Source organism: Falco peregrinus, chromosome 1, assembly GCF_023634155.1.
Source record: "Falco peregrinus isolate bFalPer1 chromosome 1, bFalPer1.pri, whole genome shotgun sequence".
Taxonomy (NCBI): Eukaryota; Metazoa; Chordata; class Aves; order Falconiformes; family Falconidae; genus Falco; species Falco peregrinus.
Window position 1 is genome coordinate 77,612,625 of NC_073721.1, and position 26,843 is coordinate 77,639,467.

General features: G+C 37.2%; 1 protein-coding gene across 9 annotated transcripts in view; it reads left to right on the forward strand.

Moving 5' to 3' along the window:
* Positions 1-26,843, forward strand: part of RAD51B (RAD51 paralog B) — a 428,405-nt gene that overhangs the window by 6,548 nt on the left and 395,014 nt on the right. For all 9 annotated transcript variants that reach the window (XR_008745483.1, XR_008745484.1, XR_008745485.1 and 6 more), the window contains 4 exons: positions 265-381; positions 5,534-5,670; positions 9,008-9,127; positions 10,220-10,403. Coding sequence is in view for 6 of the 9 variants with exons in the window: in XM_055793907.1 (XP_055649882.1) it covers positions 265-381; positions 5,534-5,670; positions 9,008-9,127; positions 10,220-10,403 (558 nt within the window). In the remaining 3 variants the exon portion in view is untranslated. The remainder of the gene's footprint in view (positions 1-264; positions 382-5,533; positions 5,671-9,007; positions 9,128-10,219; positions 10,404-26,843) is intronic.

Here is a 26,843-nt window from a genome sequence, read left to right on the forward strand (position 1 = left end):
TCGTTATTAAAGGCTTATTACTTAATATTGTGGTGAGGGAGATACAACAAACTGACATTTCCTCTGTGAGCTATAATTGTGAGGAAGGGTGATGACGTAAGAGAGGACTATAGCTGAAGATAAGAATAGTTTGCTTATTGCAAGTGTTGTTATTCCAGGTTGATGAAAGTAAATGCAAGAAGTTTGCTATTTCCATTAAATAAAAAAAGGGCATTTTCTGATTCATGTGCTTGGTTTTTTATGCTTTTTTCCCTCCTTTTGTAGGCTTATGAAATGAGACTAAGGAAGTCTGTCAATCCCTCTTCAGCCTTTTTATCCACCACACTGCATAGTTTGGATAAAGTCTTGCATGGTGGAGTACCCTGTGGATCCCTCACAGAGGTAACTTGTTTAATATATTTTACTGCAGTTGCATATCATACCTAGATGTGCAACACACTAGTCAAAAGTCACAGATAGATTGGACTGTCTTGTGTCAGTTCTTCACGAACTGCTCCAGCGTGGGTCCCTTCCGTGGGGTGCAGTCCTTCAGGAACTGACTGCTCCAGCATGGGTCCTCTGTGGGGTCACAAGTTCTGCTAGCAAACCTGTTTCAGTGTGGTCTCCTCACTCCATGGGTCCAGAGGTCCTGCCAGCAAACCTGCTCTAGCGTGGTGTCCTCCATGGGCTGAGAGGTGCAGCCTGCCTCACCATGGTCTTCACAATGGGCTGCAGGGGAATCTCTGCTTTGGTGTCTGGAGAATCTTCTCCCCTCCTACTTCACTGACCTTGGTGCTGTCAGAGTTGTTTCTCTTCTTTCTCACTTCTCTCTTCTGCAGCAATTGTTGTGCAGAGTTTTTTCTTCCTTCTTAAATGTGTTACCACAGAGCTGCTACCACTTGTTGCTGTTGGGCTTGGCCTTGGCCAGCAGTGGGACTGTCTTGGAGCCGGCTGGCATTGGCTCTGTCAGACATTGGGGAAGCTTCTAGCAACTTCTCACAGAAGTCACCCCTGTAGTGCCCCTGACTACCAAAACTTTGCCATGCAGTCTTACTACACTGGCTCATGGGTGGTGCCCAAGACATGGATGTCACCCCTCTATAGGTCAACCGAGATAACCCAGTTTGTTTTGCCCTCCTTTCTGTGGCTTGGCAATTTTGAGTGAAAGATGGCCAAAGTGTAAAAGTTTGCATTAAAGGATCCTGCAATTTTTTTCCTAATTAAAAAATAAGTGGATGTGATCCTTTTGGGTTACACGAGCCATGCAGTTTTGTTGTGAATATTTGTCTTTTTTCTTAATCCTAAGTGTAGCTATCATCATTCGGCTATCAGTGCAGTCTATGTTCTTGCTTGAACATCAGGCAGAAAGGCTGTGGAGCACTGACAAACTTGATCCTTGCCGATTGTCATGTTCTTGGTGTTGCTCCAGAGGGAGATCTGGGGAAAGCAGTAGCTGATGTGCTGGGACTTTTACTGGAGTTAAGCTAACCTTTGAGTTCTAAGTTTTGGGCTTTTTGTTTTAATTTTTTTTATTATTATTATTATTTGAAAGTGAGTTCTGCAAGCAGTTCATCTCAAAACATGGATGTCAAATATCGTTTTCCTGAGATAGTGTAAAATAATGTTCTTCAAATTGTAAATACAAATGTGTGATTTTCCAGAACTGTGTATTTTGTAATACTTCTCAGCTTGGTTGATTATCACAAATCTAAATTTTATTTTTTTCCCCCAGTGCTTCCTTAGAACATTTATCTCTTTAGAAATGAGAAAATTTAGCTGTTGCTAAACTCTGTTTTAAGAATGGTCATACTATGTATGTATCAATTACCTTTAGATAGTTGAGGGAAATGACTATTTACAAAGACACGCTTAACTTTTATCTGATTGTAAATGAAAAGCACTGTGCTAAGAAAGGTGTTGCACTTCAAGTTTTCTTCTGCAAAAAATTTTTGAATGTTAGTTTTTTTGTGTTCTAACATATTTTGGTTAAAAATAGAGACCTGCCTAATGCAGTTATCTTCGATAGACGATCTCACCACGTGACTGAGATGTTAACATCTGTACAAGGCATCTTGTGGGTAAGACAAGAAGTGCAAGTAGGACTTCCACTAGTAGCTTGGTCTTGGTGGCACCCTCATCCCAGATTGACAATACTGATGTGTAATAACTATTTAATCAGAAATATTATAGAGAGAACTAGGTAGATTCCAGAACAAGAGGTTAGCGGTGTTTTGAAAAAAAGTGTATTGCTTTTTATTTGCCTTTTAGGTACTAAATGTGGAAAACTATTAGGGCATGTATTAAGGGTTTCTCAGCAAATGTAAAGACAGAGAACAATTAACTATGCAGAAACAGTTTCTCATTTAAAGCCTGGTTCTGGGGATTTTAAAAAGCATTCTTGCAAGAGTCATGAAGTCTAAAGTAGTTTCAAAAGTTGCCAGCACTGCAAGTATTCTTTAGTATGATTACTAGATGAAATTTTAGTAGAAAGCACTATCAAGTGTCTGCTGCTGCTGCTTTGATGCTGTACTGCAGCTTGCAAACACTTTCAGGTCATGTTCTTTTTGGATTTAGGTGATTTTGGAGCTTAATGATTTTAATTTGCTTATTTGCAACTTACTGAAGCATAGCTGACCAGCAGACTGCCCTTCGGTAATTTTGTTATTAGGCAAATATTCTAAGTCTGGAAGAAGTTCTCTTCAGAAGTATGTTGTGTGCGCCTGACTGATGTGGCTAAATCATCATCTTGTTACTTTACCCAGCAGTAAGGTTGGTTCAAAACCTGGAATTTGAGTACATGAGCCACAGAGTTAAGACTTGTGGTGGTATCTTCTACAGCCAAAGCTGCTTGCTTTTTGAGTGCCAGAGGGATTTGATTTGTGTTACACTGTCTCGGACATTTTTTTCCCAAACCACTATTTAGGTTTTAAGTTGGAAATTAAATCATAGCTGAAATTTTGTGGTCAGATGTTAGAGCTTTTGGCCAACTTCTCTGAGGAAAAATTAAAGTAATGACTTTGTGAATGTTGAAGAGTTTAATCCCCTGGTAGCTGAAGGAGAATTAGCTCCTTGTGACTTCATCCAGACCCTACAGATGTGCCAGAGAAAATAATATATAGCTTACTGAAAAATAAAAGTATATTTTATTAGGCAGAGATAACTGAAAACTTGTTTTAATCTTCACATTTCTATCTGGATGGAATTGATTTTTTTCTTTATTTTTCCAGAGTAAATTTAGAGTAAAACAAACTAAGCAAACTTTTTGTAGGCATTCTATTTAAATTATAGGAATTTTTAGTGGTTTTTTTAGCTGAGATTGTATTGGTCAAAACACTTGCTGAACCAGTGGTAACTACAATAAAATGCAGTAGCTCTTCAGAATTCTTCACTGTGGGTTATTTAAAATCCCATTTTAATGCCCTTTAAAGGAATGCTGATAAAAGATGAAGTATTGTTATCTTTGAGAATAGAAATACTCCATTGGATTGCTTCCTTGTACCAGCTTGTACTGCAGAATTCTCTGTCTTTCTCTGATGTGATGCTCATAAGCTCAGACATTTTTACAACATCTCTGCTGAATTAGCTCCTGCGTCAGCCACTGAAGTAAATCTCGATTCAAGTGCATCTCCAAGGCAAGGCTGAAACTACAAATGTTTTTATGAGGTCTCCTCACAGTTGTCCAAACATTTTAATTTAACTGGATTGATGCCCTTACCTCATTCAATTCAAGTCTTCCTTTTAACTAGAAACAGCTGGTGAGATTCCTTGGCTGTCAGAGTCTAAGGAACGTGTATTGCCTGTGCAATTTTTATACGTGTTTTGGGTTCATATTAAAATCTGGCAGCTATTGTTGATACTATATTTTGTAATTTAAGTACACTGAATGGAGGACAGATAACTGCATAAATAATGATTGATTCCTGATCTGTAATTCACTAAATGCAGTGTGTGCTTTTAAACAAAAATCATCTACTGCTTCTCTTGCAGTAAATCTTCAAGCAGATTGACTAATACGGCTTGAGTTTCAGGCCTCGTTTAAAGACAAAAGTGATTAAAGGGATTTTAACCGACTGTCAACAGTAGCTAATGTGTAACTAGTTTATGCAGTCCCTCTGAGTTTCCCGGTAAATTTTCTGTGCTTCAAGTCATGCTGCTGCTTCTTAAAACAAAACCATTAAAATACTGTAGTATCCTGTGGTGAAAAGAGTGTTTGCACTTAAGCTATCGTGCATTTCGGCTCAAAAATCAGTTTGATTTTGAGTGTCTGTCTGTTGTAAGGTTTCTTTTTTAATTTAAAACAACAGTTCTGAATTTAAGCCTTTGTTTTGGCAGTACTAGGTGTTTTGTGGAGGTGTGCTTCATTTTGCAGTTTAACTTCCATGGAGAGGCTTACTTTTATCTTGCATTATTATTTAGTTCCTACTAGCATCAGAATTAACCCATCATTCTGTTTTTAGTGCCTCAAGTCACTTCAACTTTGTATTTGCTGTTTTTCTTAGTATTAAAATGTCATCATATCCCTTCCCAGAAGCAGTGACAATGTGATACTGTATTTAAAGACCCGCTGTAGTGGTCGTGAATGTATCTGAACACAGAGCCCAACATCCATTTAGAATCTATGCAAGATTTGCAGTGGATAAAGAACAGCATACTAGCATCTCTAGTGGAAAAATCTTATTCTCGGAAACTGGGGATCTCATCAGGTGATATATTATTTTGATCTTTGCGGTTTTTCTCTTGGATCAAAATCATACTGGAACAATTTCACACAAGTTGAGTGTGTTCTTTGAATATTGCTCAACTGCAGTAGGCTTTCAGTAAGTGCAAGTGAAAGCATAAAATTGCTGAGCTGGTCTGGATCACTAAATGGTGTTCATGTTGAAATACGGTAATAGGGAGTTAACACCAATGACAGAACACATGCTGCATAGCAGAGTGTGGTCTCTGGGGCAGATAAAATCTGTCTTTTATATATATATATATATGTGGTTCATATTGAACATTCAGTCCTTATAGGATGCAAGTGATTATCCTTGTGATTTCCTAGGGAGACCAGGTTGTAACCAAGGTAATGAGGATTCCTAAGCAGTCATTTACATCTGTGAGCTCATTAGCTTTGGACTTTGTTTTCAGCTCTAAAGGCCATTGATGTCATCTGAATGTCAACTGTGAATCTTAGAATTCTGCTCTGTTCTAGAAGGTAGCACAGAGGAAAAGATGGAAGAGAGCTAGTTGTGTCTCTAGGGAAGATCTTGTAAGAGGAGGGGGAGAGTAGGGGACCTCAAGTACGAGAGGTAATAAAGGATGTCAAAGAAATAAAGTATGACCATAATGCTGTGGCTGAAAAACAAATGTTTATTCTTCAGCGGATGAGTTTACAAGGCGCAGATCCAAGAGCAACTCCCAAGTTGCTCTTTGTGGGCTGTCTTCTCTGTTGGTAGCTGGAAGAGCAGAATTTGAGGAGTTCTGGCTGGTAGGTCTTAGTTAAAGGTAGAATTAGGGTGAAATGAATGTGACATCTGTTGTTTATGTTATTAATCCTTTTTTCTTCCAGATAACTAGCCCACCAGGTTGTGGCAAAACTCAATTTTGCATTATGGTGAGTGTTCTGGCTACACTGCCTGTAAGCATGGGAGGACTAGACGGGGCTGTTATTTACATTGATACAGAGTCTGCATTCAGTGCTGAAAGGTAAAATGCAAATTTCTAAAATACACATTTGCAACTTCTTTAGCACCTTTTATCTTGGAGCTTTCACTTATTTTCTGAGCAATAATTAAGTACTTATGAAGTAAATACCTATTGTTAGCAAACATTCATCTAATACGTGCAGTTATTCCAAAGATGATTAATTTCATGAACGGCTTGCTCACCTTCCTAATTTGTATGATGTTGCAGATTTCAGTTGTGGTATGACGAGGTGGGTGGTGTGCTCTGTAATTTGTAAATGATCTTAACACTCCTGTACCTAAAATCTTTCTTTGCAGTTTAGTTTGTGGAGCTAGCAAGAGGGTTTTGAGGATGCAAAGGCTTGGCATATTAAGTGCAAAAGAAATGGTTCTCCTGTGAACAGTAGGACTGACATGGCCAGTTTGCCTTTAGATTTCTATCCTGTTTCTGCTCAGTGGGGCCCCCTGCGGTTCTGATTTCCTTCTGCAGTAACTTCACATCTCTCCTATGTATGCAGTACTATATTCCCTTGCCTCTGTAACATCTCTGGTTCTTCTAGTATCTCCTGCTTTGCCCATGTGACCAAAACTGCCCAGCTGTGCACTTACGGTATCTTCTAACTGCTGAATGGAGAGGAGATGCTATATGCTGTATCGGCTTGAGAGTTACTGTTGTGTGCTGTTGGTTACCACTCTTCCCATGTTAACTGCCTGATAAACTGTTGAAATAATTCTGCAGTATTTCATTAAATGTAGCTCTGATTTACGTTACTTTAGCTACAAACTTTTCTAAACCTTGAGCATTTGATGTTTTTGAGGTGTCTATTCCTTTATCACTGGTGGTTTTTTTTTTAATTATTGAGTTCAAAAGTTATTAAGGGTCTGTGGGAGGACAAGTAGTACAGTAGTCTCATCCTTGCTTGTGTGGAAAAATGGGCAGAAAGAGTTTAATTGAAATAATATATAGATTTCAGATGACTTAGTAGTTATACCCATAGCCTGAATCTGGAGTATCAAAGCAAATGTATTTGCATTGCTTTATCATTTAAAGTTATCATGGATGAGAAGGTAGAGGTTCTAACCCTGTTTTTGTCAAGTTAATTTCACACAAGTTTGAATTACTTTAAATTGGAAGTGTAATACATCAAAGAAAAAAGCTTCAAGCAACGGCTCTGTAAAATATGGTGTTCCCTTCTCACATACTTCATTTTAATTTCAGGTCCCTGAAATGTCGGTAGGCCCTACCCTGTTTTACTAATGGGTAATAAGACTTGTTGCTTAGGAGCAGTTGCTAAAGGAAAATAGGTGAACATGCAAATGAAACTGCTGAAAATAGAGTAGGATGTAGGAAGGAAACGTGGTGAAAATATGTATCGTTACTAAGGATGAAAATCTTTATATATTAAATAATATTTAATATTGCTCAGTTGGAAATGATGGCTAAACACAATTTCAGGAGACAAGCTTTATCTTACGCTTTCTGTGTTGCAACCTCTATGGACCAGCACAAGCAGAGTGAGGGGAGTGCTGCTCTCCTTTTACTTGGAACATGTTAGACAACATCTAGATCCTGTGTCCAGTTTTGGGCTGTTGGTATGCAACAAACGTGACAGACTACAGGAAGCTTCAGCAGGGTACTGCCAAGATGGCTGGGGGCTGGAGCACTTGCTCTTTGTGGGGAGACTGAGGGCTTGAACCTGCATAGTGCTCTGTGCAATTTGGGTTTTAATGAAAGGGGCCTAAGTAAAAAACATCAAGGTAACCAGTAAGTTGTGCCCACAGGTATCATCCACTAGATGCCGCTCTTCTCAAGCTATAGACGGTGGGATAGGCCTGCTTATAATACAAACAGTTACGTATTTTCTGTTCTTAAAAAAATAAAATCCTCATTGTAGAAAAAAATGTAAGTGTTCAGATTGTAACTGTGAGTTTCTAAGTTAAATTCCTGGGTCATCTATTTAAGGACCTAGATAAAGTTGCCTTGTATTCAGAGGGATGGAAGTTCTTCCCACTGATTTCCAAAGAGTTTGCAGGCAGGCAGCATTTCTAAAACTTATGCCATTATACCATTTAGTGTCCTCAACGATTTTATGTATAAAATCTCGTGTAACTGAAAATGGTGGCCTCTTATCAGTAAACTGTTTAGTTTTACATCTGTGTGAGAGGTTTTTTGCAAAGCGTAGTTTCTGGATATAAAAGTATTTAGACAACAAATAATAAATAGCCAACTTCCTTTGACTTCTTTTGGTGTTATCACCAGTTATCTGATATAGTTCCTTAGTCTATTCTGATAATAAACAGTCGTATGCTTAACAACTGTAATTCGAGGTTTTGAAGGGTCATGAATTTGCTAAATAAGGTAATGGAGAACATTTAATCATAGAATCCCACATTCAGTTCTATCGCTGAAGCAGCCAGTTAAACTGCTTAGTCATTTCATTATATTAAGTCATGCCAACTGTATCTGTGATATCTGACTGGATGGATGTTCAATTGTAGCAGCTTGGCAGCTGGAGCCTCAGTCATTTTGTGACACAGTGCTGTTTTTTCTTTTTTCTTTTTTTTTTTCTGTGTTCTAGGAAGTATGATGTTTTCTTAATATTTTATAAACCCTTTTTACAAAGAGGTAACTGGCACAACGGAAATTGTTTCAGTGAAAAAGCCTCCCATCCAAATGACCTTGTTCTTGCTTTAAGGAGAAATTATTTGTGAAAAGATTTTCACTTTAGCAGGCATACTTTCCATGCATGAACGGCTTGTACTTGTGTAAGTACTTGCAGTTGAACTAGGCTCTGTTCTTTGCAGTCCTGCTTCCACATTGGTTGGATCTTGTAATGGATCTTCTGTTTATCAGCTTGTTAAATTTCTGTGGTGACACAAGGTCCACTTTATGATTTCACTGCAAGATAAAGGCGGAAGTAAAGATGGTTTGAGTTGGAGAGTACATTTGTTTTAATGAAAACTATATTTAGATATAACTAAAATAGGAGAATGTTTGGCCATTCAGTGGAACCTGTTGTGCAAAACTTGAAGAACTTTGCATTGAGTAACTATAAACTTGCAGTTTCTTTCTACAGGAGATAGGTGGTTTCTTTGCATACAGTACAGGCACATTATGTCTTTACCTAGTGTACTGCTGACTCTAGCATCACTGGGAAGAGAATGTAACTGTTCTGACTTTCCAGTATTTCAGTCTAACTGTTAAAGTATGTTTACCCTTTGAAGAAGATTTCCAGTATAACTTGGTATCTGCTTATCGTTCAGAGTTTTGTTTGTGAATACTTGAGGCCTTATTATCCCACATTATTCCATTTGCAGTGTTATGCTTTCTGTTGTGTGGTTTTTTTTTTTTTTGATAGGTTGATTGAGATAGCAGGAAACAGATTCCCTACTTACTTTGACTCAGATGAAAAGCTGTTCTGCATGACACGTAGCATTCACCTGTATCGAGAGCTGACCTGTGGCAGTGTACTGAAGAGGTATTCTTTTCCAGGGTTTAAAAAAAACCCCAAACATAAAGACCGTTTTGAGTGGATTGTCTATAATGATATTTGTTTTATATCAAAGATTTATGAAGAGTAATCAATTTATTTAAGGGCTTTTCATGTTGATAACAGCATGATCTCCAACAAAGTAAAATCGCTACAGGAAAACTGACATGCCTTTTCTCCTTTCATAGCATGTGACTAATTCAGTTGATGTTTTCTAATGTCGAATAGCCAATTTCTATATGACCTGATCCCTGTAAGCCTTTAAAGGGGAGTGTTCAGATGATAGGTCTTCTCTTGGGTTGTAGAGAGACTCTAGTATGAGAATTATGTTTTCCATGAAATAGGAGTTTGCTCCTTCAAAGCACAGTTTACTTCCAGGAATACTGGGACCCCTCCAGCAGTGGAAGGGAGGAATCATTTAACATTCATCAGCCTGAATGCTGTTGTTGGTAGTATTGTATTGTCACATTGTTACCTTATGTTAATTTGTGAACACATTTTACAATGAAAATGAGTTGTTATATTTTGGCATCATGTTGTGCATTTTAGGTTAGTGGGAGAGTTATTCTAAGAATAGTTTGTTCTTCTACTGCAGCTTTATCAGAGAACAGCTACTAGCATGTTATCAACAGATTAGGTTTGGTGTACTGTCTTTGGAGGTATACGGAAATAGATTTGAGGTTCTGCATATATAGACACCTAAGGTTCTGGTGTTGGCAATAGGATGCTGCTACTGTGAGCAAAAAGGCACTGTTTCAGTGTCCACTTAACTTGCTGTCAGCCATTCAGGGTTGTCCAGCACAGCTTTGCTAACTAGTGGTTCTTCTAAACCTCTCTTTGGGAGAGGTCCTGCCTTCGGTTGTGTGGCCCACTGCAGCCTCAGTTTACTATCAAAATCTCTTCAATACATGCAGATGTTGGTGTAGGTGGTATGTGAGGTGGAAAAAGAGGGGCTGACTTTCAGCTTATTAAAGTAAATCTTTTATTTAAACAATTTCAGGGTTATAAAATGGTTCTATTTTGTAAATAATGTTATCAGTGACTGTTTTTTTTGTGTTTTTTACTTTTTTTCTTTTTTAGGATTATGTCTTTGGAAGAAGAAATTATTTCAAAGAAAGTTAAACTCATAGTAATTGACTCTGTTGCTTCAGTTGTCAGAAAGGAGTTTGACACAAGACTTCAAGGCAACCTGGCAGAGAGAAGTAACTTTTTGGCTAGAGGAGCATCAGTGTTGAAGTATTTGGCAGAGGAATTCTCAATACCAGTAAGCTCTTCCTCCTTACTTAAGTTTTTGCCTCACAGTATCAAGTAATAAAATCTGAGAGGAATGAAAATGATGGGAAGATGAAAACTGGAAAAGGCTTCTAGCAGGAATCTTCAAGCAGGTACCAGGTGGAAAATCGTTGGGGAATGGGGGAACAGTAACTGTTCCGTGTTGCGTTTTTGTGGTTTTGTTTAGCTTTTTGTTGATTGGTTTGTTTGTTTGTTTCTTAATTTTAGGTAGGACTTAAAATAATGGTTTACAAAGTTCTTCAGCTGTATTTCAGTGCTTTGTTTTCTGGTTTTTTTTTTTCTGAAATCTTGTATTTTATTTTGCTACCATTAGGCTTACACTGATGTTTCCCTCCTAATGCAATATTTACTATTAGCTAGTGTGTACTCTGACTAGGTGAAGATCTTTTTCTGTCTGTATCCCTTCTATTTAAGTTTATAGAATCTCAAAAGGCCTTATGCTCTGGAACCCTGTAAATTCCTTTTGTGACTTATAATGTAGGTGAATTAATGCAGAAAGGAAGGTAACAGCTCAGCAAATCCTTGTCTGTGGACTTGTCCATAAAATATAAAGGAAGACATGGACATTTAGTGCAGGGACTGGGTGGAACTAATAGTGCTTTAGAAGGGGGTGTGTGTGGTATGTGGGTGTGTGTGGGTGTGCGTGCATGTGGGGGGGTGTGTGTGTGTTCCTTCATATACAATCCACGGAGGATCACATCTACTCAAAAGATATCATTTAGACTCAACTCCAGGAAGTATTTCCTAGTATGGGTAACCTACTCATCACTCCAGTGTAAGAGACAAACTGGCAAGAACTTGAGTAAAACTCATGAGGTATTTTCCCTCAGATGCTCCTGAGATCACAACATACTGGAAATATACATGTCAGAGGTGGGAACTCACTGACTTAAGAGGAATGGATTTCCTTCTGACGTGTAATTTCTAAAGACTTGTGATGGAGAAGATTAAACCCTCTGTAAGTGTCTTTAAAGTTCAGGTACAAAATATAACGTCCTAGTTAGTGCACCCAATAATATTTACAGTGCTTTAAAAAGCCAGGAAAGAATTTGTGTAAGTATGTACATTCACATATTTTGGTAAGATATTATGCAGCCCTTTGAAAAATGGGAGAAGTTTTATGGAAAGATACTATTCCTCTCTATTTTCTTCTTTAGACACTCCTGGCTCCCTGCTCCACCTTAATTAAAATGGTGAAGCTGAGTTGGATTGGAGCCTTAGGCAGTTCGGGCTACTGCCCAGCATAAGGACAACAGTATTGATATTCACAAAAGTCTTAGAGTTAAGACAGTATGGAGTAACCTAAGATTCTGATCCTAATTCATTTTATGTAGTGAGAAAATAAAGCCTGAATATTTAAAGGTTCCCATTGTGCTAAAGCTAACATGTTTGCTTTGAGGCCTTTGCGATATATGGTGTGCTGGTCTTTCCCTGTTTCTCACTGTGAACACTTTGGTAAGGAGTTCTGGGATTTTGGGCAGGAACTTATGCTCTGGTCACAGCTCTGTCTTTTTGAATTGGTCCATGAGATACCTTACTTTTTATGTTGAATCTATAAAGACCTGTGAAATTACATGTAAATACACAGATAGAAAGCTTGTATATTTGTAAAGCATCTATTGTTCAGATTTATCAATTTATTCAATGGAAATTAACTATTTCCATTTACCATCCTGTTTAACACACATTGCTTTGTTGGTTCTGGAGTATTTTAAAGTTTTGTTAAATTTTATGTTAAATATTACAAAACAAACTGTAGTAATATCTATTAGTTAAGAATTCTAGATGGGCCTTGGGTAGAGATTTGGGTTCTTGCAAACATGGTTCTCTAGGCAAGGCTGTGTATGAGTAACATGCAAAATACAACATCAGAGTGTGTTGTGCATCTGCAGGTGTTGGTGCATACTGGAGATGAAGTCTGCTGTTGCGTGCATTGCATTGACCTCTGCTACCGGAGGTTACAGAGCACCCAAGGTTCTCATTGTAACTAACTGTGGTGGAATTATCTCAGATGTTTTTACTTACCTAGAAAATCATATAATCCTTTAAGTTGGAACAGACCTTTAAGATCATCAAGTCCAACCATTAAGCTAGCACTGCCAAGCTAGCACTAAACCATGTCCCAAAGCATGACATCTACACATCTTTTAAATACCTACAGGGATGGCGACTCAAACCGCTTCCCCGGGCAGCCTTGTTCCTATGCTTTACAACCATTTCAGTGAAGAAATTTTTCCTAATATCCAATCTAAACCTAATTCATACATGTAAATTTGGGGCTAAAAGAACATCAGTAAGGTTGCAAAGTGATTTAGACCATTAATAAATGGGACACATGAAAAAACGTGTAACATTTCATGGCAGAATCAGTGCAACTGAATACTGAATTGGGCAGCAAGTAGAGGGACTCAGTTTGAGACTCTGAAAAAGATTTGGAGTTGATGACTGATAAGAGTTGAACTTGAAGTCAATCCTTTTGGCTGTAGTTAAAATGTCTGGTGAAAAACTTTTGAGTAGTTGAGCAACAGAAATTGAAAAAAGGAGGTTGTGTGTTACCTATTTAGGAGTAACTGTTACTGGAGCAGTACTTCTGTTGTTAATAGTCCTGGAAGGATGGTGAAAAACTAGCTTCCAGAGAATAACCTTGGAAGTGACTGGTAGAAGGGGAGAGCAGTCTTAGTAATTAAGATATAAGGTGCTTACTTTGTTCAGCTTAGCTAAGGAAGTGTGAAGAGTTTCTTCATTAGTCAAAATGTACCTACTTGAGGAAGAGGTATTTGGTAAAAGCAACCTTCTTGTTGGCTGACAAAGATATATCACAGTTCTGTGGTTGGAAGCTGAATTAAGCAAGTTCAGACTTCAAGTAAGGAGTGTGTTGTTACTGGACTAAGTAATCATTGGAATGTATTACCAAACATAAATAGCTTCTTGTCACTGAGTATTTTTAAATGGGCTCCACCCCCCCGCCACCCCCCCCCCCCCTTTCCTAAAAAGGAAGTGGGTTCAAATAGGATTAAATTTGGGGAAACCCTGTGCTACCATGTTATGCTGGAGTTCAAATGAATTTAACACAGTTCTTTATGTTGGTATTACAAACTCTCTAGGGTTTTTTGCATGGTCATGGGGTCAGGATATTGAGTTTGATGTATGAAAGTAACTAACATTCATAGCTTTTACCAAACTCAAGGGGAGCTGTTTCAAACGCAAGTAGCTTTATATAGTATGAAGTATTCGGGGGAAAAAAGCTGACTTTAACTCCCTCAAAACTGATGATCATTGTTCAGTAACCTCTCGGCACCTCTATTGTCAGTTTATAAAATGGGAATAACAGAGCTGCTAGTGTGAGAATGCTGTGAGGATAGGGTCATTATGGTTGGAAAAACACTTGTACTGTCCCTGAACAATGTGTAGCTGCTTGTTGGAAAGTAACACTTGCCATCCTCAGTGTTAAAATTAAATAATGTGTAGTAAATGAAACCTTAATCCATCTTTTGAGATGAGAAAAAATATTAAACATTATCCATTGAACGGCACCATCTTAGCCACTGAATGAAGTAAGTGAAAGTGTGTGATTGTAAATTTTTGCTTGACTTGGTGTTTTTTAATTTATTTATTTTGTTTGTTTGTAAAGTATAGAGAGACACAAAGGTTGGGTTTTTTTCCCCTTATGTATGGAAGTTAGTAAAACATAAGCTGTTTCTCAAAGTGAAAAATGTTGCCTCATTTCCTTTTTTGATCCCTTCTTCCACCTAAGTTAGCAGTAAGCCTGGTTCCATCCTAGATTCATTAAATGATGCCAACACAAGAGTGGCACAAGGTTTGGATCACTTCTGGTCTTCTGGCAGGTCACCTGGTAGACATACTGATGACTGAATAGTCACTGAAGCTTTTTCCTTCGTGGGGCACTGTGTAGCTGTGTCCTTTTTTTTCCTTCCCTGCACACAGCTATGACCAAAACCTACTTTTTTCTGCCAGGTTTGGATGAAACTAGCCAGTCAGCTCGAAAGTGACTGCTAAAAACTGACGACAGTTTGCCTATAAATCAAACAAAAAAACCTTTCTTTTTGAAATCCAGTGAATATGTAAAGCTGTTTACATAAAATTTAGATTAAGTTTGGTTTAGAGCGTGTTGTATTTGAGAGCATTTGTGTCTCAATGGTTTCTGTTACAACATGTGTTGATGCTGTCTACCAGATTACATATTTGAGTAGCAGTAATCAGTCTTCTGTTTCCTGTCTAGCTTCCTGACTTCCTTAGTCTTCTTAAAAAAAATAGAAAAGAAACTACACTTTGGATTTTTTCTTCTTTTCTTCCATATTCATAGGAAACTTTTTAGTAAGGAGTGTTCAGTACAAGTAATTTAGTGTTGTTGCTGGTTGAGAGGGAAATGATGACTCCGTTTCAGTGAAGAGCTAAAACTAAAACCCAGTATGACTGGAATTGTTCTTGAGATTTAACTGCTTAGCTTACAAAAACTGTTTTTTACAGAAGCCTGGTCTTCTAGTTGTAAGTGCTTGAGAAAATGTGTGAAGCTGGTGCAATGTCTCTATGGAAAAGCAGTTTAAAAGTGGTAGTTGCAAAACCAAACCACTTTAAGCCTTCTTTCAAATGTTAAACTGAAGATGAAACTTGCTTTGGAAATCCCTAAGGCTAATCAAATTACAACACTGGCTGTTCTTTATACTTTTGTCTGGGTTGTGCTCTTAGATCTGTAAAGTGAACCTTGGTTGTTTATGATTGGCATGTTGGTTGTCATTACTACCAGCAAATGTATAATAGTATCTGTCTTTCTTTTTTTTTTTTTTTTTTAAATTGCACTTTCTGAGAGTATGAAATAGCTCAGGAGCAGAGACTTTCATCTCTCACTTGTGATTTACAATGCAAATGAAATACATATCTCTGTAATTATTTTGCAGTGATTTTGTTTGCTATGCTAAATAAGTTATCACTAGTCAAAAAGCCCATAATTTCCACAGGTGATATTTTTTCCCCTTTGGATACTACATGCTCCGTTTAAAAACTAAAAATTCACTTTATCAATACTGATAATAGGACAGCAATTAAAACTATCATAGTCAATTTTCTTTACGCAATCAGTTCTCACATTTTTTTCAGTGCTTTATACTTACTTATGCATTCTGCTCTGTAAGCTTTATACCCAAAATTTTCTTTTACTTTGGAAAGCCAGATGTTTAGCTAAATATAATTTGGTTTTATGTTGTATCACTTTGGTTTTTTCTTCTCAAAATTAATTTATATGTGCAAATTAATTGACATCTGCTGTGCCTTTTCTGTTGTCATTGGTTAAGTGTATTTAATTGTATCATGTCAGTTTTGTGCAGTAAAGTGTCTCAAGACTGAAGTGCTTCTGTTGACAAAGAGAATATTCAAACTGTTAATTTTGTCTTTCTTTATAAGCTAATATTTCCATTTGGCCTCATCCTTCCTTCTATTTTATTCTGTTGGTTGTCAGCCCCTTTGCTGTTGCTGTTCTGATACTTGAAAATAATAGTTTATGGAGAGCTAAGCAAATTCCTAAATGGAAGATTTATGAAGAAAACGTATTTAAATGCCAGTTTCCTTTGAATTGGTAATAAATATGTAGAAAGGTTGGAAAAAATGAATAGCTGATTTGTTGTTACAGTATATAAGACACTGCATGCTGACTTTTCTAAAACTATGGAGATACATTAAACTTCTAGGTCAGTTTGTATCTGGACTGTAAACTGCTGAGATGCAAATTTTGTTTTTATACTTTGCTATTAAAAAGTATTTTTAATACCAGTGTTACAGAAACGGTAATGTAATTATCTTTGTGAGTTGTTTAAACCTAGAATAAGAAAAATTCCCTACTTCCAAAGCTTAGAGAACTGGTTTCATTTTGAAGTTTTCTGAAAAGAGAAATATATGTTATGCCACATCGGAACATGTGTTTCTTTAATAAGGAGCTAACCTTATCAGGAGAAAACGTTTTGGAACTGAGTTACCAGAATTTTACTAGCCAGATTTAGGCCAGATGTTGTTCAAACCGTTTCTAGTGGCAAGAATTCAGTGAAAAGTATGGGTCCTTTTCTGTTGAGCTGCTGATATTTATGTAAAGTGTCTTGTCGCTCAAGTTTCAAACATATTTTGCGTTTGTGTATGTATGTAAACTTGAATACCCTTCCAAACTGCTAATAGAAGGTTCTTTATGTTTCTGCATAATCACACTGAACTCCTGGCCATCTGCTTGCTGCAAAAGGTTGAGGTCTACCTAAGAATGTGATTCTCCTTTCAGTCTGGGGCTGCTACTTGTTTTGTCCTCCCTCTCCCCTTTTAACTTCCAGATGAGTGGCTTTGGTACTTTTTTTGGATGTAGTTGGTATATTTCTCTAGGGAGCAGCATGAAAGTTAAAATAATTTGTGACTTTGCTTAGAAGACACAGAATAGTGCTTTTGAACCTGCAGAATTTTATTAAGATCATTCATCAGCTTCTTAAAGAAACTGAGTTGTCCTGCTATGAACTCAATAGGATGAAAAGATACTAGTGTCTTAACACTAATCATATTGTGACTGTTATCCACAAAAGCATAAATATTTAGAATAGTGTAGATATTGTAGAATTTGCTGACTTTTATTATTCTGTCTGGATTAGAGAAACACTGAATAGCCCTAACTTTATTTTGAGCTGCGGAAAACAGTAGTTAATTTGTTTCCTAAATCAGGAAAATTACTTCCAAAGCTAACTTTTGTTTCATTCCCCCTGCGCCAACATTCAAGTTGGTGTTCATGTTCTCACTAAATGGTGAACTGAGCAGCATTAGAAAATTATGTTCGTGCTAGCGATATTGAAACTTTGGTTTCAAACGTACTCTTGGTTGTGAAGAGGAATACCTAACCTTGTTCAGTGTGCTTGATCATTTTATGTAACAAATAGTTTGTGAAACAAACAAAATATTTTATGTTAAGATTTCCTCTCATGTGATACTTAGCAGTATTTTTAGTGCCCAGAACTGAGTTTATAACTTTGGAGTTTTTTAATTAAATATTCTAGTGTTACCCTTTCTTTTCTTACAAAAACTTGCTTAAAAAACAAGTGTCAGAATTTCACATGTATGTGAACACTGGTGTTTTTAAAGTGTGGTTCGGAATGGTTGTTGATTCGTGTTATTGTTCAATTAGGAAACTAAAATGATTAAAGGGGACTTAAAGACCAGAGTTTTCTTTGCTAAAACTCCATAAACCCAGTTTTTGTTTGCAGATTGTTTGTTTCAATTATCCCCTTGCTCTGCAGAACTAAGCAAAAAATAGGGAGTTAATTCAACTGCTAGGTGTCATTACAGTGGCAAAGTTAGTTGGTTTTGTCTTCTCGTGTGGCTGTTAAATTACTCTTGGAAGGCACAACTTTGGTTTAGTTTAGAATGACTGGTTAAAATGTAATTATAACTATCTTCAGTACTGCTGCCATCTGTGTACTTTTTTTATACGCATCTGGAGAATATATGTTTCTGCAGTTTATGGCCCAACACAGTGTTCCTTTTGGACTGTCTATGCTCATAAAATGTTTAATACTGCTGAGGAAAAGGAATGAGAAATAGTAGAGCAATGTTTCCTGTTTTCATGTGGTGGTGAAATATAGAAAAGGAGGTAGTTTAGAGTTATATGATGCTGGAATTCGGTTTTCTTTTTAAGTATTCCCTACATTGCTTTTTCCATTTTACAGTGAGTGACTTTGCCAAAAGCTATCATTTTGCACAATTGCACATATAAAATTCTGTAGAAGGAAGGCACCAGTATTAACATATAGGAGAGGGAGTTGAAAGGACTGAGATTTTAACAGATTTCGTTTTGATCTGCTTTATGATCATGGACAATGCTTGCTATAATGGAGGACACACACGTTCCCTGATACCTGCCTTGGCTTGAATTACTGAAAGACTTTATCGAAAATAAATTAGCAATTTCTTGCATCTTCTAACCCTCATTCTCAGTAAACTTCTCTGGGTTCCCTTCAGCTGATTTACATGATCTTGAAAGTGAGGTGCCCAAAACTGGATGGTATTCCAGATGAATCTCTACCAATGTTTAGGTATGGAGGATTTATTCTCATGCCTTGCAGAACATACTCTTGTTTATGCATCACAGTACACTGTTTGCATTCTTTGCAACAGCCTGATGTTGTTTACTTACCATTTATTAAAAACCCTGGATCTGTATCTGCTGACTTTGTTACTTAACTAGTTGCTCCTCTTTTAATGTGTTCTTTTTCCTGACTTGTCAAGATGGTTTTGGATTCTAATCTTATATTCTAGTGTACTTGCAGTCTCCTCCCTGCTTTCAGTTTTTTGCAAGGAAAATGATCATTCCTTCTATTACACATTCTTTTAACTACTGGATAAAACCAGGCTTCAAGCACACTATAGCGTTTTGTTCAATAAGAGACCTTTAAACACTGCTAATTGCTATATGTCATTTTCCAATAAACTTTGCATCTACCCTGTAATAGATTCATCTAGGCTGTATTTCTCTAGTTTAAGTAACGTACATATATATAAAGCCAGACAGTGTTTGGTTTTTTTCCTGCCCTGTCATGTTGTTACTCTGTATGTGCTATAGAAAACAACAGTAATTTTACGGAAGGACTTTTATGACTTTTAGGGTTTGGCAAGATTACTGTTTTGATTGTGTGAAAAATTGCCTGAACCTTGAGGCCAATAATCTATTTGTGACTCTGCAGCGAAATACTTATGTTTTGAGTATTCTATTCTTTTTGCATGTTTTCTTGTGCTTCCTTCTTGTCTTTCAATTTTATTTGAACTGTAGATTCTCTAGGAATATGCCTGCACTGCATAATGTGTAACTGAAAGTGATTGCAGTCTTTAGACAGGATAGCAATATGAAGAGTAGTTGACCAGATTAAAAGTTGTTGGAAAAAATCTTACATGTATAAGTTCAGTATAGACCAATTAGTGGTTTGATTTCCAGATTTTCTAGAGATTGTTTGCTTGATGGTTACTTAGTCCTGGGGCTTCTGGGAGTAAAGAGGACCTGCTCTGCAATTGTTACTCTTAAATAACATTGTACCAGTCCCCCTGAGGTGTAAAGGGATGGGAATAAGAGGAAATTAAGATTGGGCAATGCATAATGTCTGCTACAATACAAATGTGCCCAGAGATCAAAAGTAAAATCTTATTTGCTTGGAAACTGGTAGTAGTAGAGATGATTGTATCACTTCGCTCTTTGTGTCTACCTGACTGCTTTGTGAGAATATTGTATTTGTGTGGAGCCAGGTGTGCTGCTGGGGCTGTTTTTTCATGAAGTATGATCTGGAAGCTGCATGATGCACTCTGCTTGCTGCTGTTAACTGTAGAACCTGCCTTTTTCAGTCTGCAAAATTTCCTCTCCTTCCACACATGGTTGGGTGTCTCTAGACCAAACTGCTGTAGCTAGATGGTTGATGGTCCTGTGCTCCCTTGAAAATAGGAGTATCTAGGTTAACAGGACAGGCTCTTCGGTCTGCACCTTTTCTTCTACTGTTGAGGCTCTTGTGCGTTAGAAGAGTTTTTGGTTTTGCTCTGTTTTTCCTCCTCTATTCTGCTTGGAATCTATGAGCTATAACATAGGGTCTTCTGAGCAACTTCATTCTGATTTTTCTGCAAGAAGATTCCATCATCTTTATTGAGAATGTTTGGTATCATTGTTCATTGAGTTTGCAGCTGTCTTTGTCGATTTATTCACCCCAACTTTCTATTTAAAGAAGGAAACCCACCATTTTAACAGCAAGCATTTTAATTCATTTGGCAGAAGTTCAGTATAATCAGACGGAGGGAGACTCATTACAAATACAGATTCCAATGAGAATCTACATTATTTCAGTAACCTCATCAAAACTGTCATGTTGCCTCTTGCTAAAATGTGTAACTATATCATTTGAGAATATAGTACTTGTGTTGCAATATTCTAGGTAAACAAAGTTAGATTTAGAGTTTTTATTAAATAAGACTGAGTAGTCATTGCAGAATTTTAACCAGACAGGAGCAAATGAGAAGTTTTTTTTTGTTGGTGAGACTACATCCGAATTTCAGTAAGACAGTATCTCTCTCTCCTCCCCCCAGTACTCTATTAACATTTTTGATACTCTGATTTGGATGAGTTGCGTTGTCCGCCCCACAATACAAATAATTTCTTTGTCTTAGATGCCAGTATTTTGCATAGTTTACTTCTTTATTTATCATATCTCATACTTTTGACCTGGGGCAGAGTGTGTTTGAGGTCTTGACTGGCAGACTGTGGTATTACATTTTTCATGATGTGCTGGTTAGTAAAAATCACCTCTAATACACAAACTAAACTTTTTTTTTTTTCATGCAACCAAACCCCATAGTTATTGTAGAGCAAAATTTCTTTAGAAGTGCTTACTGCTTAGATGCTTTTTCTAACTTCGGTAAGGTCCCTGCTAGGGAAAAGGGAGGCTTGCTTAGGGCTGCAGGCACATACCAGTGCTCTGGGTATGTTACTTTTTGAGAATGTTAGTTTAAGCAAACTGGATTCAGATGTTGGCAGTCTTTGAAATACTGTATAATTTTCTAGCTAGATAGTGAGGAGCTTGTTTGCAAGAGGAGTTGACTGATAAAACATTTGAGGTTTGCTTGTGTCAAAATTGTTTGTAGGGAAAATTCTTCACCCCCAAAATCTTCTGAATATGCAGTCATAGGATTTCCTGAGGGGTATATACAACCAGCCTCCGAAGTCTGGCATGTGTTGGGCTTGTTAACCTTTGCCTGGTTGCATGGAAGAATTCAGTGTCATGGCCCTTCCTGCAATTCTAATGGAAACAGTTGCGCCTGGGTGGCGAGTACAAAGTTTCAGAGGTAGCCTGGGTACAGAATGCATGCACAGAACGAGTATACTGTGTATTAGAACAGATACACTCTCTCTACTCTGCTTCTGCAATGCCCCTAAAATGGGGCTACTAGAAACAAACAGATGCTGTTGAAACCATTTGTGAAGCCTGCTCCTGCTGGTTGTATTTTCAAGGAGCAGATTGGCAATAAGTAAAGGAGATTGTTACTGGCTAGAGACATTGTTTTGGCATTGCCAGCAATGCTTACTGCTGTGTCTCCTTTTTCAGTTGGCTTAGGGGAGCCACAGAAGAGGAACTAGCGAAGTGGTGAAGCTGCTGCCTGGAAATCCACTGACCTGCAGCCCATTCTGAATTGTCCGTAGAAAAGGCCACCAAATACAAGTTGCAAACAGAATAAATTATCTGTGCAAATCACAAGTAGCACGTGGGTAGCAGATTAATTGAGCCTGCATTACAGGAAGTTTGAGTAGTCCAAAATCAACATGTGGTCAACCAATGTCAGAGATTAAACAGCAACAAGAGGACAATACATGCTTTTGTCCTTCCTACCTGCCTTGTAATTCATTTCAGTTAGTTTGCAACAGGGATGTAAACCAGCTGAAAAGCAACCCAGGGAAAAAAAAAATGTAGTGGGCAATTGTGCAGTCGCACAGGCACTAATGTAGGCAGAATGGAGGGACAGGAATGCGTGGTTTCTGGCAGCAGCACAGATTTTGAATGTAAAACTGCATCTTCAGTAAAAAAGGGTAAGTATGAGTAAAAATGCCAACTACGTTATTACTCAGAACAAGCAAAGAAGTGTGTAAGGTGCTTGGGACATCTTTTAAGCTTTTAATAGCTCTAGGAAGGATGCTGTTGCATATCATTATTATGATGCTTTTGTACTTTGACTAAAGGTGAGCAAATGCCTGGCTGCATACAGCCTATCCTTACATTGCTCAGGGCTTTTGTGCATAAGGAGTTCAGTGTCTTGGTTTTAGTCTGCATGTTCTGTTTTTAAAATGCATCATAATATGCTGTATTTGGAGTTGTGATATATCCATGCATAATGAATTATAGTTGAGGTCAGAAACTATGCTGAATAGTAGATTTTCAAGCCACAGTATTTCTTTCTATGCTAAAATTTAGAACGAAATGTATAATAATCCACAAAATAGCTGGTACACTTCATAACATGCCTGCATTCCTTCATTATTAATAGTTTCATATCCATCTGTCAGCATGCTATGGCTAAAGCATTAGCCAAGTTTTTGCAGCTGCTGCTTTACAAGTCTGTAGAATATAGTTATCTCCAGCTCCTGTTTTTTGTCTAGTAGTAAGGGGAAATTTTACAAGAGACTTACTAAATTGTCCAAGACTAAGTTCAGTTGTAGGTGAAAGTCTACAATCTTGATTTAACTTGGCCTGGGGTACTTTCCTTGTTATTTCTATTGTTCGAACTACATTGGTCTCAGCAGTTGTTTGAATTAATAGTGGTTTGTTTATTGTCATTAAAGTTCTGCATATAGTTGTTGTAGCCCTGTATTTTTGTAGTTCTATTTTAAATAGTATTTTGTGCAAATTATTGTTGCTGATTGGATCTGAAAACAGAGCCCCTAGAGAGGTCTGTTTTGAGATGAATAGGTCTATGGATAGTGTGTGTAGGTTTTTTTGTTTTGACTCCCTCTGTTAAAATCTAGATGAAGATAAACATCATTTGCAGCAAAGATATCTATTGATGTAGAAAGTAGTATGTATGCAGACTGCCACGCTACTTTGTGCATTACTGCACAGTTACTGGAGAATAACAGTTAAGATGATTGCTAAATCTAAATAATCTTCATCCTAGTTACTTGGAAAGTTCGTAGAAGTATTTGTGTGGTCCAGTACCTCTGTGTGTGTGTGCTTTTTAAAATTCCAATACTGTCAAATTCCAAAGGCCACAATTTGCAAATCATGATGGAGTCCTAATTTTCTGCCATTTTTGGTGCCAGGTAAAATCTGTTAACATAAATGTGAAACTTCTAAATGATAAAATAATATTTGTCTATATTTACAAGGTTCTGTCTCCTAGAAAAACACAATTTATGCTGATAGGATGTAATGAAATATTTGTCATCTTATAAAACCCAACGCTAGGAGATAAATTGCATTTGGCATGCCTTACTGTCCCACCTGCATTCAGTCCCGTCATTCACCTCTGACTGGACCACTAATGTGTCAAACCTTTTACAAGTTTAATACAGTGGCTCTTGAAATAGATACCAGCAAGTTTCCATGAATTTCCAAAGCCTTAGACTTGTTATTTTCATGCCAAGTACAAATTATTACCAAATATTATAGAGTGGTAGTAGACTGGTCTGTTAACTAGACTTGTATTTCTGTTGCCTTAATGTCTTGTTTGCTTGTTTTTTTCTGATGTTGGAGTGCTCCTCAATGGGGTTAGTTTTAAAGAATGTATGTCTTCTATTTGGTTATTTTAACACTCATTTTTACTTCAAATGCTCTATTTGTCCTTAAACACTGCTATTTTTAAGGTAAGGAATAATTCACTAGCAATTATAGTGGTGTGTTTCTCTTCTCAAGGACAAACAATTTGTACAGAAGGCTCTACTGTTTCTTCTTGGTGGTGGCAATTGAGTCCTTTGACTGGACGCTACAAGTAAGGATTGCATGCTGGTGAATATGTAATGAATTGTTGGTACAATGACATAACTGCTGCCTTTTTTCTTAGAGCCTCCCAAATGTAAGGAGTTACTAAACAAAGGACATCTATGAATAGCCAGGAAATGAGACCAGTACCATTTACACAACTTGATTTGATGTTACTGGAGTACAGTAAACAACTGGATCTCAGTAAACTTTACCAACTTGTTTGGAATTAGTGATGCAGCCTGAATGCTAGGTGCTGCTCAAAAATGTGAACCTGGCCCCAGTAGAGTTGTAGAGCCTTCTGGAGTTTTGAGAAAAAAACCCAAGAATTTGTAGCCAGGCTGAAGCATCTGCATCATCATGCAGACATTATAATTGATTCTATTAATTATAGCTTTAGTATTTATGTAAGTCTGGCTTTTTATAACTGTATATAACTGTTCCTTAGATACTGAGGCTATCCAAAGAAATTCTAGGTAATTTAGAGCAATCAGTCACGTACCCCAGTTCATCTGAAGGATTGACAACATTGTCTTGGCATGCAAACTGCCTTCTCTCTAGTAGTTGAATACCCAACACTTAAGATTCTGTTGTTTAAGAAATTATATAAGTCACTGGCATTTTTTAGGCAAAATATGATTTAGATTTGGTCCATATATTTTGCTATATGTGAAGAGAAAAACTGAAAGAAAATAAAATTTCTGTTATACCAGGCAAAACCGCCTGCTTCATGATGCTCAGGTATCAGTGATATAAGTAATATAGGTTATATTCCTCAGCTCTGCACATATGCATGAACTCAATAAATGTCATGTGCTTCTGTCAGAAACTATAGATGGGATTACGATGTTACAATTTTTTATCAATACCAGAGTTTTTCGGTAACCCATCTACTGACACAGTCTATGACCTCACAATGTTTTAATTACTTCAGCTTTTTTTTTCAGCTTTGGAAAATCTGCTTCCTAGTTCAGAGGTGTAACTGATGAAGTAAGGATAAAGTGAAGAAAGATTGATAGGGAGTGGTGTGAAAGTTTTTTATTAGCTCAGTTGATACAATCAGGAAAAGGGAGAGCTTTTCACTGGAAACCTGAAGAAGGGCTTGGGAAAATAGTCAATCTAGTAAAGGAGAAATATTTCTGCTTGTAAATTTTCCCTCATCTAGTTTAGACTCTGTAGAGTTATTGGCGAGCAGAGACATTAAGCTTTCCTAGTTTCTCTGTCATTTAACCTGATTTTTTTTTTAATTGTGGTTTTGTAATACACTGTAAGACACCAAATGCTTCTGGTCATTTGCATCCCTTTGTGTGTGACTTAGTAAAGTACTCGGTACTGATACGCTTAATCCTTTGGCATTAATGAGTTTTTTTTTGGGGGATCCACTCCTAGTACAGGCATGTAGAAGTTCTAGAAGAGCAATAAAGACATAAGAGTTTTTTGTTAAATAGAAATACTTGTAAAGACATTTTGTAGAGCAGGCAGCTTGTAGTTTGTTTTGATGGTACTGAAATGGAAGCAAAAAGCTGACGCTCTTTTCCCTTCGTGCATTAAAATTTAAAGCAATTGGAAATGGATACCGACACTGTTCAAACCTTTATTGAGTTTTTGCAATCATCACTGTGGCTGATTATGTATCCTTGGTGTTTCATCTATTTTATGTAGCAGCTGGTAACATCTCTCTTACACTTAAAGGTTTTCTTTTTTCCTTAGCTTCAGCAGGTACCTCAAGTGAGAGATCTCCAAATGGAGTCCTGTTTTGCAGGGGATTATCCTTCATTGGTATGTTTCTTTCTCTTATCCCCTATAAATAGGTGATAAGAATCCAGTTTAAAGACACCTTAAAATCATGTCTTTTGTTATAACAATCAAAATACTAAATCTAATTTCAGTATTGGGAGTGAGTTTTCCTTGGAATCGGGGAAGAAAGTGGCAGCATAAATGAAAAGTTATACCCCTTTGTGTTAATTTCTGGCTAGTCTTCTTTTTTTCACTCCCTGCTTGTATATTCTTCATTTTAGCTGTTCCAGGCTAAAAGGATGTTATCTACATTCTTTATGACAGGAGTCAGTTTACAGTGCCTGTTTAGTCACTGTTGAATTTCTTGGCTTTTATGTTTTCTGAAACAAATAGACCACGTTCTCTTGGTCAGTTGGGACGAAGATGTGTGTAGCTGACAAATTCAGACTGTGCTTATCAGACTTTGAGTCACTAATAATTTATATTTGTGACTGAAGGTAAAATTTCACTGGTAACTTTTTAACAATGCTGTGGGCTTTTGTATGTGTGTATATATATGTAGGTATTTATACACACTGAAATACAGACCTTATGTTACCTTTTCTGTTCTTACAGAAGCATTTGTGCAGCCATATAGTGAATTGGAGTGGGTAACTGATCCATCTGAAAAGTGGTCTTTCAGGTTTTTTTTCCTGAATAACTTTTCACTTGAATACAATATCTTTGCATCTTGACTTGTTCACTTGCATTCCAGTGTAGTCCCTACATCCTTTTATTAAGAACACCTGTGTTCTTAATAGGTCTTTATTTTTAAAGTTAGTTATTCTTGTAGCAGCTTGTGCTTGTACTTTCTTGCTTTCTTGAATTGCATCTCCTCCTCCTTTTTTTTTTGTTGGGCTTTTTTTTGTTTCTGCAAATACTTCTCCAGTCTTTTGAGGCTAATCCTGCCTTGTCATAGTTGGTTCCTTCTGTTTATAGTGCTGATGCACAGGCATTTTGGTGGAATGGTGGAGGGGACATTAGCGCTTCTACTGAATGTCATGCTGTGGTTTATCTGTTACTCTCACTAGAATGTACTAATTGGAAAAAAGATGTGTTTTTCAACTGTATGGGTTAAGGCTATAATGAAATGTACTAAATCTTCTCAGGTTGGTTTTCTGTGTTAATATAATGAAATATAGAGACGGCAAGTGATTTGC